Below are 13858 nucleotides of genomic sequence, written 5' to 3' on the forward strand. Positions count from 1 at the left end.
TCTCCCTTGCTTGAGACTCATCAGTTGTCGGACGAGGCTCCTTCAGATGAGGACGTTGCTGATCCTCATCCTGATGATAATCCTTCAGATGTAGATGAACCTAAGGCGGTTCCTCCTTCGATGGATTTTAAGAAGATCATGATGATTTTCAAGGATCTTTTTCCAGATCACTTTGTTGCTGTTGCTCCTCGTTCGCCTCCGTCTGAGTTTGCTCTAGGCTTAGCTGCTACCAAGCCAGCCTTTACTAAGCTAGTGCTTTCTCGCTCTTCTAAGAGAGCTTTACGTCTTCTAGGCGACTGGTTGGATACCAGGAGGAGTTTGGGGAAGACGGCCTTTGCCTTCCCACCTTCTAAGCTTGCTTCTAGATCGAGCGTCTGGTATGACACGGGAGAAGTTCTCGGCTTGGGAGTCCCTGCCTCTGCCCAGGGTGACTTCTCAAGCCTCGTAGACTCTCCCCGTCGCCTGGCCATGAGACAATCGAAGATTTGTTGGCCCTCCTCGGACCTTGACCATCTACTTAAAGGCGTATACAGGGCCTTTGAAGTGTTTAACTTTCTTGATTGGTCATTAGGAGCATTAAGTAGGAAGATCTCGTCTGCCGACCAAGATGTATCCTTACTTATCATGTCCTGTATGGACAAAGCCATCCGCGATGGCTCCAATGAGCTCGCCTCCACCTTTACGTCGGGAGTCTTGAAGAAGAGAGAAACCCTTTGCTCTTTCCTTTCGGCAGGAGTTACTCCCTGTCAGAGATCGGAACTGCTCTTTGCTCCCTTATCAGCGGCCTTGTTTCCACAACAGCTGGTTAAGGATATAGCTGCTTCGCTTGTGCAGAAGGACACACATGACCTGATGGCGTCCTCTGCTCGCAAAGGGGCTCCTTCTTCATCCTTTGCTGTGAGACCCAGGATCGAGACTCCTGCGTCTAGATTTATCCCGCCCTTTCGTGGCAGAGCTCCCAGCAGGGGAGGCTCTCGTGCCGAGGGAAAGAGAGGTAAGAAGAGAGGAGCCAAGTCCTCCCGTGGCAGAGTCTGACTGCCCACAGCCTCAGACAGCGGTAGGGGCCAGATTGAACAGCTTCTGGCAGGCCTGGGAGAAGAGGGGTGCAGACCAAGAGTCTGTTCTGTTGCTCAAAGAGGGGTACAAAATACCGTTTGTACGCAAACCTCCTCTAGTAACAACTCCCATAGACCTCTCTCCCAGGTACCGAGAGGAGTCAAAGAGACAAGCCCTAAATCAAGAAGTGTCTCTGTTGCTAGAGAAGGGAGCGGTGGTGAAAGTCTCGGACCTTCAATCACCGGGATTTTACAACCGTCTCTTCCTAGTCCCAAAGCATACAGGAGGTTGGAGGCCGGTGCTAGACGTCAGTGCGCTCAACGTTTTTGTTACGAAAACAAAATTCACGATGGAGACCACGAAGTCCGTCTTAGCAGCGGTCAGAGAGGGAGACTGGATGGTCTCTCTCGACCTACGAGATGCGTACTTCAACATTGCTATACACCCGGATTCCCAACCGTTTCTGAGGTTTGTTTACAGGAATGTGGTGTACCAGTTTCGAGCCCTGTGCTTTGGCCTCAGTCCTGCTCCTCTCGTGTTTACGAGGCTCATGAGGAATGTGGCAAAATTCCTCCATCTATCGGGAATCCGAGCCTCCCTGTACTTGGACGACTGGCTTCTCAGAGCATCGTCCAGTCATCGCTGTCTGCAGGATCTACATTGGACGTTGGGTCTGGCCAAGGAGTTGGGACTTTTGGTCAACTTAGAAAAGTCCCAACTGATCCCATCCCAGACTATTCTATATTTGGGGATGGAGATTCGCAGTCCAGTTTTTCGGGCTTTTCCGTCTGCCACCCGAATAGAACAAGCCCTGCTGAAAAGAGAACGTTGTTCAGTCAGGAGTTGGATGAGTCTTGTAGGGACTCTCTCATCCCTGGAGCAGTTTGTCTCGCTAGGGAGACTACACCTTCGGCCTCTCCAGTTCAATCTAGCCTCTCACTGGAACAAGGGCAAGACTTTAGAGATGGTATCAATCCCAGTCTCCTAACCAGTAAAGGCATGCCTGAACTGGTGGGACAGAAATATCAGTCTGAGAGAGGGACTATCCCTAGCAGTCAAGAACCCAAACCACGTGTTGTTCTCAGACGCGTCGGATTTGGGTTGGGGTGCGACCCTGGACGGTCGGGAATGCTCGGGTCTGTGGACCTCAGTTCAGAAGAGCATGCACATCAATGGCAAGGAGCTATTAGCAGTCCACTTGGCCTTGATGAAATTCGAAAGCATTCTTCGAAACAAAGTGGTCGAGGTCAACTCAGACAACACCACAGCTTTGGCGTACATCTCCAAGCAAGGAGGCACTCACTTCCACACGCTGTACGTGATCGCAAGGGACCTTCTCATATGGTCAAGAAATCGAGGCATCTCCCTGTTGACGAGATTCATCCAGGGGGACTTGAACGTCTTGGCAGACTGTCTCAGTCGGAGGGGTCAGGTGATACCCACGGAATGGACCCTCCACAAGGACGTGTGCAAGAGTCTTTGGGCGACTTGGGGTCAACCCACCATAGACCTCTTTGCCACCTCGTTGACCAAAAGGTTACCGATCTATTGCTCACCAGTCCCAGATCCAGAGGCGATCCACATAGACGCGTTTCTATTGGACTGGTCTCACCTGGACTTATATGCATTCCCTCCATTCAAGATAGTCAACAAGGTACTGCAGAAGTTCGCCTCTCACGAAGGGACAAGGTTGACATTGGTTGCTCCCCTCTGGCCCGCGAGAGAGTGGTTCACCGAGGTACTTCAATGGCTGGTAGATATTCCAAGAAGTCTTCCTCTAAGGGTAGATCTCTTACGTCAGCCCCACGTAAAGAATGTTCATCAAAGCCTCCCCGCGCTTCGTCTGACTGCCTTCAGACTATCGAAAGACTCTCAAGAGCTCGAGGCTTTTCGAAGGAGGCAGCCAGTGCGATTGCGAGAGCTAGGAGAGCTTCTACCATCAGAGTATACCAGTCGAAGTGGGAAGTCTTTCGAGACTGGTGCAAGTCAGCATCTGTGTCCTCTTCCAGTACCTCTGTAGCCCAAATCGCAGATTTTCTTTTACATCTGAGAAATGTTCGCTCCCTCTCAGCACCCACTATTAAGGGCTACAGGAGCATGTTGGCTTCGGTCTTTCGACATAGAGGCTTAGATCTTTCCAACAATAAAGATCTCCAAGATCTCCTTAAGTCTTTCGAGACCTCTAAGGAACGTCGTATGGCAACTCCTGGATGGAACTTAGACGTGGTCCTAAGGTTCCTCATGTCAGACAGGTTTGAGCCTTTCATGCCTTCAGTAAGAACATCGGCTTTTCCACAGAGAAAGCCACATGTTCACTTCAACTTGGTTTCCTGGCCAAAAATGAACTGCCTTCTCATCCTTGGCCTAAGTCTTTTGATATACCTTGCCTGTCAGAGATCGTAGGCAACGAACTTGAAAGAGTACTGTGTCCAGTTAGAGCTCTTAAGTTCTACTTAGCTCGTACTAAGTCCTTACGAGGTGGATCTGAGGCCTTATGGTGCTCAGTTAAGAAACCATCATTACCTATGTCAAAGAATGCTTTGTCATATTTTATCAGATTTTTAATCCGAGAGGCTCATTCTCACTTGAATGAAAAAGACCGATGCTTGCTTAAAGTTAAGACGCACAAAGTAAGAGCTATAGCACCTTCAGTGGCCTTTAAGCAAAATAGATCTCTGCAAAGTATTATGGACGCGACCTTTTGGAGAAGCAAGTCGGTATTCGCGTCATTTTACTTAAAAGATGTCCAGACTCTTTATGAGGACTGCTACACACTGGGTCCATTCGTTGCAGCGAGTGCAGTAGTGGGTGAGGGTTCTACCACTACATTCCCTTAATTCCAATATCCTTTTAATCTGTCTCTTGAAATGTTTTTAATCTTGTTTTTGGGTTGTACGGAAGGCTATGAAGCCTTTCGCATCCTGGTTGATTTGGCGGGTGGTCAAATGTCATTTCTTGAGAGCGCCCAGATTAGGGGTTTGATGAGGTCCTGTTGTATGGGTTGCCGCCCTTGATACTTCAGCTCCTGGGAGTCTTTCAGCATCCTAAGAGGATGGCTGGGCTTCGTGAGGAAGACAGACTAACAAGGCAGAGTAATCGTCTAAGTCAACTTCCTTACCAGGTACCTATATATATTTGGGTTTTATTATGATATAACTGTCAAAAACTCTAAGCATATATGCTGTAAACTGTATTATTTCTGGTCTCTACCCACCACCATGGGTGTGAATCAGCTATTATATATTCACCGGCTAAGTTAAATATTTAAAAATGATATTTTGATTATAAAATAAATTTTTGAATATACTTACCCGGTGAATATATAAATTACAGGCCCCCCCCTTCCTCCCCGATAGAGACCCAGCGGGATGAGAAGAACTGGAGCTGTTTACATGTATATGCGGTATCTGGCCGATAGTTGGCGCTGGTGGGCACACCCGCAACCTTCATAGCGATCGCTCGCGAATTTTTGTGTTTTTCTGTCGAGCCGCCGGAGACGTCAGCTATTATATATTCACCGGCTAAGTATATTCAAAAATTTATTTTATAATCAAAATATCATTTTTCAACCTGCATGTAAATTCCCTTAACTATTATTATCTGACCAAGTCTGTGAGGATAGATAACTGAAAATACGTTAGAGGTAAAATTGATCAAACAACAATTTTATAATCCAAAATATAGAATACATATTCTGTAGTTATAATTTTTTCAAATTGATATAACAGGTGTTTTATTTCCTCACTGGGCTATTTTCCCTGTTGGAGCCCTTGGTCTTATAGCATCCTACTTTTCCATCTAGGGTTGTAGCTTATCAAGTAATAATAACAATAATGAAATGTATACAATTCAACATTCTTAAATGCTGATTTGGTAACCACAGATTCACTCATAGATGATTTGCCATTTAATACCAATTTAGAAAATTATATATGGAAATTCAAATATATATTTATCAAAAAAATTTGGCAAAAGGGGGAAAGCAGGAAATATTTTTGATACCAAATGGAGAAGTTGAAGTTGAAGATTAAAGAATGACATTGTAAGGGTTTTAGCACATGATTTGTAAAACCAGATGGGGCTAGTAATTAAAACGATTTTGATAAAGGAAAAATCTATTTCTGGGCGAGGGACAAATAGAATTTGCAGGCGGTCTAGTTTTTGGAGCAAATACAGTGAAAATGGTTAAAATTGATGCTTCCCAGTATTTTTTTTTTGTCAGATATCAACTAAATGGTCAATCCTCATAACAAGAAATCTATTGAAATGCCATGCTAATAGGAATAGGGTATACCACATATTTGTGGATCTGTAGATGTTTTTCTATAGAGAACCAAGATGAGCAGTTAGATAGGCATGTTACTTTACTGTAATACGAACCAGGCTAAAGTTAAAACACTTGTAGGTATATTTAAGGATTTTGAAATAAATTTTCATTGTTCATCAAGGATCAGAATGGACAAGGATCAATACTGAATCAGTTGATGTCAATTATAGTGAAGGTGCAACCAAAATAAAAAGACTGGAGAAATGAATTCCCATGGGAGTTAATTCATATAGAAGACCTGGTGTAATTTTTTATATGTACTATTATGGAAAATCAAATTGGTAAGGATATTTCTCAAATTTTATATTTAAATGACTGGTCTCTATGTCGTTATTATTGTTCTTGGTTAAACTACAGCCTTAGTTGAAGAGCAGGATGTTACAAGTCCTAGGGCTCCAACAGCAAAAGCAGCCCAAAGAGAAGAAGAAATAAAGAAATGAATAGACTATATATTAGAAGTAATGAATACAGTAAAAAATTTTTCAAGATCTGTAAAAATGTTAAAAAAAAGATCTGTCATGAAAATTATGAAGAGACTTTCGTCAATCTTCTCAACTTAAAACATTTTGCTGGAAAGATGAACTTATGAAGTTTACTAATTCAACTGTAAGATTAGGATGATCATTCCACAATCTGTTGTGCTTACTACAATGAAAATTTTTTATTAATAACATGTAAAATTTTATCTTATAATTTGCAGGTAGACAATTAAGGCATGTCAATTTCGATAAACCGTGATTGGTGTTCGTATTGCTTCCTCTCTAGAATAAAATATAATTTAGAGACTAACTACATTCTGGTATATTAAATACCTTTAATAAAAAATTGAATCCTGTATTTCAAACTGTATTTTTAGATGGTTTAGTTGAACTAGTCTAGACCAGGTTAGTAAATCTTAACCAGGGTATATTGCCTTTACTTAGAATTATCCTATATCTTTCTTTCACTGGTATCGCACCTCCAGCAGAGTGTGGGAGTCGGCTTTATGAACATCAGACGAGGTTCATAAAAATAAATGGAATTTTAATAATAAAATTCTTTATTTTTTCTATGCTCACTTGTTCATATACATGACCACCCTCCTCCTCCATTGACTTGTGGTATGAAGAGGAAAGGGATACTGTAATTTTGACTTTGAAACTAAAAGTACAGAGATTGTGGCATGTTAGTATTCAGCTCTTTACCACTTATTGCTAGAATGTTCCGTTACTTGACTAAAGTCATATAGCTATTGAAGGGAAAGAAAATGGAAAATTTTTAAGGGTAAATGTTTATTAAACCAAGTTTCTAAAGAAGCAATATGAACACCAGGTTATTATCAAAATTCTTTTTTTGTCGGTGCACCAATTACTAAATGGTCCATGCAGCATCCCTTAACTGCAGCCACTTTTTAGCCTCCTACATAAACTCATTTCCTCCTTCATTTCTTTCATCATATCCTTCCTTATTCAGCTTCATGATACAACAGGGTTTTCTCAGAGTTGTAGCTCTGTCGTTAATGTCCTCTCTGCCCTCAGGCCCATAATAATCAAATCAAAAGTTTTAAATGATGGACAGATTTTATTACTTTAATGTGTTTTTTAGTAAGTGGTGTTCCATTGACTAACATTAGAGAGATCTCAAGTATTTTTATATTTTTATACTGAATATCTTAAAAATGTATATAATTTTTTATTTTTTTCTATACTTTTCTACAGCCTAATATGTATCGCCTGATGCAACTGTCCAACACTCCACTGCCACAGGCAGCCATGTTTACAAAGCTCTTTTATGCTCAGCGGAACCGAGTGGAATTCATCTCCGATTTCCCCCACAGTAATGAAGCTGAAGTGATCCATTCTTTACAAGTTCATCCTCAGGGGTGGTGCGTGCTTTCTAGAAATACATCTATGGATGATTCTTCAGAGGTATGTTACTGTAAATTTTTTCCTGTTAATTTGTATTTGCAGGTATTAGTTCTTATCATATAAATACCAACCACTAATACAACAAAGAAACCTCTTACTTTACCTACGCATGAACTCCTGGTACCTGTAGCTGCATTTCTTGAATATGCTTACCTCATTTGTAATTCACCTGTCTGGGTAAAATAGGGGAAAATATCAATGTTGTTGTTTTTTTCTTTATAGATAATTCATTAAGTTTCAAGCCCCTTTTTTTTAGGATGTCTTGTTTAACTCGTCATAGCACAAAATTTTTTTACTGCTAAGAATATAACCATTATGTTATATAGCTGGAGAAATTTTCTTTCTGGGAGGGAGGGAGTGAGTGAGTGTAACATCTCTATGGTATACTATATTTTTATTCCTTATATGTATCTCACTGAGCAAAAACGGATAGATTTGTCAGTTACTCCCACTAATTTATGTGGGTAAGAAGGTAATTTTAAAGATGACCTTTTTTGAAATGAGAAATTATATTTTGATATTTCTTTAAACCTGAAAATTATCGAGAGATTTATGTTTTTTTGTGTGTGAATATTTTGCTATTGCAAATTCAAAGTAAGTTTTTAATCTATTTTAGTCCTTGGAAAGATTTTTTTTCCATGTGGCCTGGATTTCATTAAAAGCAGCATTAAAAGAAATCAATCATCCTTTTTAAAAGAAATTGAACAATGCATGTTTTTTATGTAATTTAATGTACATGACATGCACCGGATTTGCAATTACTTAAAATAGTCCCTCGTAGTCCTTGCTCTTAGTCATATTACTCGTTTATCTCCATACAAGATGACAAAATTGGTGATATTGTTGTGGCAAAGGTTAATTCCCTAATCCCCAAGCTGATTTTAGGTGAAGGTCCACTTGGATTAATAATAGTTTTGATAGCCTACAGTAATTCTCTCCTTCAGTTTTAATTTTTATTGTATAAATCTTTTGATAAATACAATAAACAATTTTTTCTCTATTACTTTGTGTTAATTTTCTTTGGACCTTTTACTATGTCAGTAAATGTGTATCTTGGATTTTTATAATACTGGGTATTGTAGAAGAGATAACTAAAGCTATTGAATTTATTTTTTCTACGAGATTCAGGGCCTCTGTAACACGGTTTTTTCGCAATAACTTTTTATCTATGAATTTCATAAGTATAATGCTTCTTCAGAATACACATTATATCTACACATAAATTTTGACTATATTCTGCGTTACGTAGGTTGAATAAATTTGGTACTTATAATGTAAAAGTGACGTTTTTTTGAAGACGGGCCAACTTACTCAGAGAAAAGGTTTCGAACGCACTCGTTACGTAACTTATGACGGCATTTCTTCTCTCTTTCTCGATCGATGATTGGCTATACGTAACGAAGGCTATACCTCTGCCAACAATGACACAAAGTTTAAATAAAAGCAAAGCAGTACACCTATATGAACTCTAAAACTTCTCCACTGATAATTGTCATAATGAGCAAACCAACAAAATATGTTAATAAATACAAAAACACTTCGATTATTAGTCTACTGTAACTCCCAAAATAAGTTTCCTAAGATATTAAAGTCTACTTTATAGGTCACAATCAGATTGACAAGGTGTAGGGAATAGTTGGTAATTTTCAAAAATGTAGTAGACAAGCTTGTTTTGATAACTGCTATATCCAATGTCAAGCAATTTTTATTTATTGTATATCTACCTACCTATTTACTGTAAAAAAAAATAAAATAAAATAAAATAGCCAGTACCGTATTTTGGCTTTAAACCTTCACCAATAATTATCGTCAGAATGATGACTTCATGAGGCTCCACCCACTTTGGCCTGGTTATAATTCAGGATAACACTGAAGGCTCTCATGGGCATTGTTGGATCAGAAAATTTAATTTCTGGCTATAAAAACTCATTTCTCGAGTAGTTTTAAGAAGTGCTAAATGATCTTCAAGGATCCCAGCAGTTGGTCTAAACATTTAATTCATGTATACTCCTGTTGCGGCACTACTGCTACAGTAGTATTACTACGCTAGCATAGATACCCCACCCACATTTATGTATCGTTCCGCCATTCATAAAGTCTTTGTAATGTTTTTACACTGTGCAATGAGCCATGGCCTCCTCAGAAATTAAGTTTAACATTAGATGATAGGTTATTTCACTAAACTGACAAATTATGGCAACTGGGTATGTTATTGCCGATGTTGGTGGTATCATTCCTTCATTGCATTATCATCTTTACTACTATTTGTTTTGCTACATGTAGTAATTATTTTAAAGGATAAAGGAATTATGTTCACTTTACTTCTATAAATTCCCATTAGATGTACAAATAAAACTCCTAAAACTATTCCTGATTTATTTACAAAATGCAGTCATGCCCAAAACATAGCCAACACGGTCGTACGGCCTAAGAAGAAGAAAAAAAATTATATCGGATGATCAGTTGGTCTGATGGAGAGTTTAGCACAAAATTCTTATTTTAACAAAAATAGTTATATAAAGACTGCTTACATACAATCTCTCTTTCTCTCTCTCTTGGTGGCTTAGTGAATAGTTAATGGAAATGTTCAAAAGCCTGAATGACATTACAAGTATTATAATCATGTTACGCTAAATACAAATCAGACCATAAACATTGGATTTAAACTAGAAACTGAATAATTACCTATTCAGGCTATAGTAAATATGGCCACGGGCTTTCTCTTTACTGTATAAAGTTGCAAGTCGTAAGACAAATGCAGTTTTGCAACCACGGGGGCAATTCCAAATCCTGTTAGCCATTCATGACTGTTAGGGGTTTCAGAGCCGATGGAACAAGGTGAATGGGTGTCTGGTGGATGGGCGGGGCAAAATTTTGTCCAAAGGTGTTTACATTGCTTACGTAATGAATGTTTTCAAATCTTGGCTCGTTATCACTGGCCATAGCGTCGGCTAGATCATTTTTACTCTATAAAAATTAAAACTATCGGGTTTAGGTTATTGATAATGCTGACAAAATTTGTGTGTGGTTGTAAAATAAACATATGTCAACTTTCTGCTACATCCGATGCATTGATAAGGAGCAAAGTCCAAAAAACCGTGTTACAGAGGCCCTGAATCTCATAGTAGATCATAAACTATTGAAATTATTAATTTTAGAAAATAGATAAAATAGCTTCTGTACAATTCATGTTTATAACTGACTTTTTCCAGGGTTTTCTAATTGGTAAGTCTGAATTTATTAATTGATAATTTCCTTTTATCCTTAATTTATTAATTTTATTTCATTTCAGTGGAGTTGTGTCCATGATATACAAGAATTAGGAGTTACCGCTTGTAAAGATGATGATGAAGAATATGAAGATAAGCATGAAGATTTAGACCCCTATGATGACATTCCCTCAACCAGTGAACCTGAAGTGCAGAGCTCTTTTACCCAAACTCAGACATTGAATGCATCAAATAGCAATATGAATAGTAACAATGAAATTGGAAGTGTTAATGGAAACTTGCACTTATCACTAACATTTGGCCCTAGAGTTGCTATTCGATTAAGACAGAGTTCAAGAGATGATCCAGATGAAGGGGGAGGAGTGGATAGTGGTGGAGAAGGTGAAAATAGTGGAGCAGGCAGTAGTAGTGGAAGTGGTAGTAGCAGTAGCGGAAGTACCAGTAGTGCTAGTGGGTCAAGAAGCAGTGGGAATGGAAATGCTAATGTTGGTTTAGTTGATGGAACGGGTATAGTGGTTGGAGAAGCTAGAGGTAGTGGTAGTGGTATAGATATTCAATTCAGATTCACATCAATGGATGTATTCGAGGCCTTGGAACATATCCGTGAGCGTCGTGCACAACAGCGACGACAGTCACGACAGCGACGGCCCACCCAACAATCCAATGCTAATGAAGAGAATGAAAATTCTCAAGGCAATAACAGCGGTGAAGGTTCATCATCGTCATCATCTAACACACAAAATTTAGGCCGTAATATGACGTTTAGTGTGCGTAACAGAAGGGAGAGAGACTCCCCAAGAGAAAATGCTGTTTCGGGAAGGACTAGTGGTAATGTCATTGACTCTAGAAATGCATTTTATATAAGACCTGGTTCTGGTAACCATCGAGCCATATTGTTGCTTCGATCTGGACAGAATTATCCTAGATATCTTCGAACTGTTGACCCAAACCATAAAATAGCAAAAAATATTCCTCGTTTAACACACTACATTCAGGAACCAAATGTTGGGCCAGGTTTCATCAAGGAATTATGCTTCAACTCAGATGGTAGATTAATTTGTTCTCCGTTTGCTCATGGTGTCAGACTTATGATGTTTGACCAAAACTGTTCAGAACTCTCAACTTGTGTGCAGGATAACCCACAAATTTTGTATGATGTGTCAACAAGTAAATGTCATGCCAATTGTGTTCTGAGCACAAAGTTTTCTCCCACGCATTGCCTTCTAGTCTCTGGCTGTCGCAACGGTAAGATAGTTTGGCACCAGCCAGTTCTCTAATACAAGTTATAACAGCTTTAGTTAACATATTGTAGTGCTGTCTCGTTTTATGTGTTGTTTTTTATTCCTGCTGCTGCATCTTTGTAATTTGTTGCAGGGCAATTATCAAAAATTTTACTACCAAGCATTTTAAGTGTACATTTTCTAAGAAGATTATATAAAGAAAGAAAAAAATATATGAACGGAGTTCACTGTGGATCCCTTAATGTTTTTCCAACATGCCTCTTTAAAAAAGCAGCTATGCTATTTTTGAGTTGCATGTTACACCAGATGTTGCACTTCATAACAGTTTATCTTCAGAAGTAAGATGGTCTTCCTTTTCCCTTTTCAAGTTGCCGTGTGTATTGTTGGGAAAACAGTGAATGTAGAAAGTGAAAGAACCCTACCATGTTGTTAAGGATAAATTCAAGAGTAGTAGATTTAGTTTTGTACAGTTAATTTTGTTGTAAAATGTCTTCAGCTCGACTTGCTGATGATAGGTATGTGAAAGTATCCACTAGGTGTGTTTGATGTAGGACCAGGTGTGAAATATTTTTTATGCATTTTCTAAATTGTGATAGTGTTTTCATTTATATTGTTTGTTTATTATTACAAAACCTTGCAAACTTCGCATTTCCCAAGGACATAATTTGTGTGTATTTTTTGTATTGTTCTCATTAGAAAATGTTTATTGTTGGTGGTCTTCACAGTCCATGTTAGAATACCATTAAGTAAATTCTGTATTTGTAAATTATCAGAGCTTACATTTGTTAATTTTGTTAATGTACTTTTAAATGTTGAGAAAATAACATTTTGTAATATTAAAGAATTTTGGCATAAGTTTTCAAATCTTTTACGGTTATTTGTACTTTAAGCAAATCGCCTTAAAATAGACAATCTCTTTACCACCCCAGCCCACATTTCTAATATAATATTGGTAGCACTTATCTTTCTTTAAATGAATTGTTGGTGAAAACCATTTATATCTTTTGTGATTGAAACTTGTATAGCCTTTGCTTTTTGCAGCTTCATGAGTCGGGCACTGTAGTTTTTGCATAACTACTTTTCTGTAGTTTGGTAGATCAGATGTAAAACTTACTGTTTTAATATTGGAAATTTGGAATTTAAGGCTATTCATTTTCAGTTTATAGAGACCTATAATATTTGAATTTTATGACTCATAACTTGTAATTTGCACATTAACATAATCTGTCATATTTACACCAACTTTTAACACTTAATTTTATGTCATTTTATTATAAGATATAAATTGATGGTTATTCAGAAATTTGCTGTAATATTTTGATGGATATTGTGAAGAACAATTTTTGTGACTGCATTGAGAACAGTTCCCTTGAATAGCAGTATTAGCAGTTGTGATGCTCTATGGTAATGCATTGTTTTGTTTTATCAAGTATATATTGGTGCAATTAACACTACTTTGGGCAAAGGTCTGTCATGTTTGAGCCAGACTCAGCCTGTAATTTTATATATTTTTTGGAGCATAAAGAAACATTTTTATTTAAGTAATTGTTATATAAGGTATAAATGCTCCATTACTGCTGATTTTTTGGAGTTCTCTTTTTCTTTTCTATTCCTTTCAAAGTATATTTATGGTACTTATTTTTGAGGCTTTTAATCCATCTGTTGGTAGTATGAAAACTTTTTTGGGAGGAAAATCTAAGATATGACAGTTTTCCCGCCAAATTCCAAGGGAATTATACAAGTTAACCATGAAGAGTAACACTGCGTGAAGGCACAGATGAGGGTTTTGAGTTGTCATTGGAATAATTTTATCATATATCTTTATCCTGTACATTAGACCCAGACTACTGAACTTTCATGTGTGAGTGGGTTATTGTCATACAAGCCAAATTAGAACTTTTTTGTAGTGTAATAAGTACTTTGTATTAAAAGGATGTAATATAGTTAATAAAAATACTTTTTATCTAAAATCCTATATTTTTTTATGAGCCACTAGTATTTGGAGGGAAAACAGAGCAGTAGCATAAGTGAAGCTGTGTTTTTAGTGGTCTAGAAAATTATAAGTGCTGAATGAAAATTAGGATAAATATTTTTTTA

The 13858-nt window shown here is 38.1% G+C and overlaps 1 protein-coding gene across 1 annotated transcript in view; it reads left to right on the forward strand.

Moving 5' to 3' along the window:
* LOC137620658 (DDB1- and CUL4-associated factor 10 homolog) overlaps positions 1-13731 on the forward strand; it is a 65880-nt gene extending 52149 nt beyond the window's left edge. Inside the window, exons 5-6 of the mRNA XM_068350995.1 lie at positions 7081-7290; positions 10583-13731. Coding sequence (XP_068207096.1) covers positions 7081-7290; positions 10583-11797 — 1425 coding nt within the window. The 3' untranslated portion in view covers positions 11798-13731. The remainder of the gene's footprint in view (positions 1-7080; positions 7291-10582) is intronic.
* Positions 13732-13858: the final 127 nt, after the last annotated feature.

The sequence above is a fragment of the Palaemon carinicauda genome, chromosome 27, assembly GCF_036898095.1.
Source record: "Palaemon carinicauda isolate YSFRI2023 chromosome 27, ASM3689809v2, whole genome shotgun sequence".
NCBI classification, from domain to species: Eukaryota; Metazoa; Arthropoda; class Malacostraca; order Decapoda; family Palaemonidae; genus Palaemon; species Palaemon carinicauda.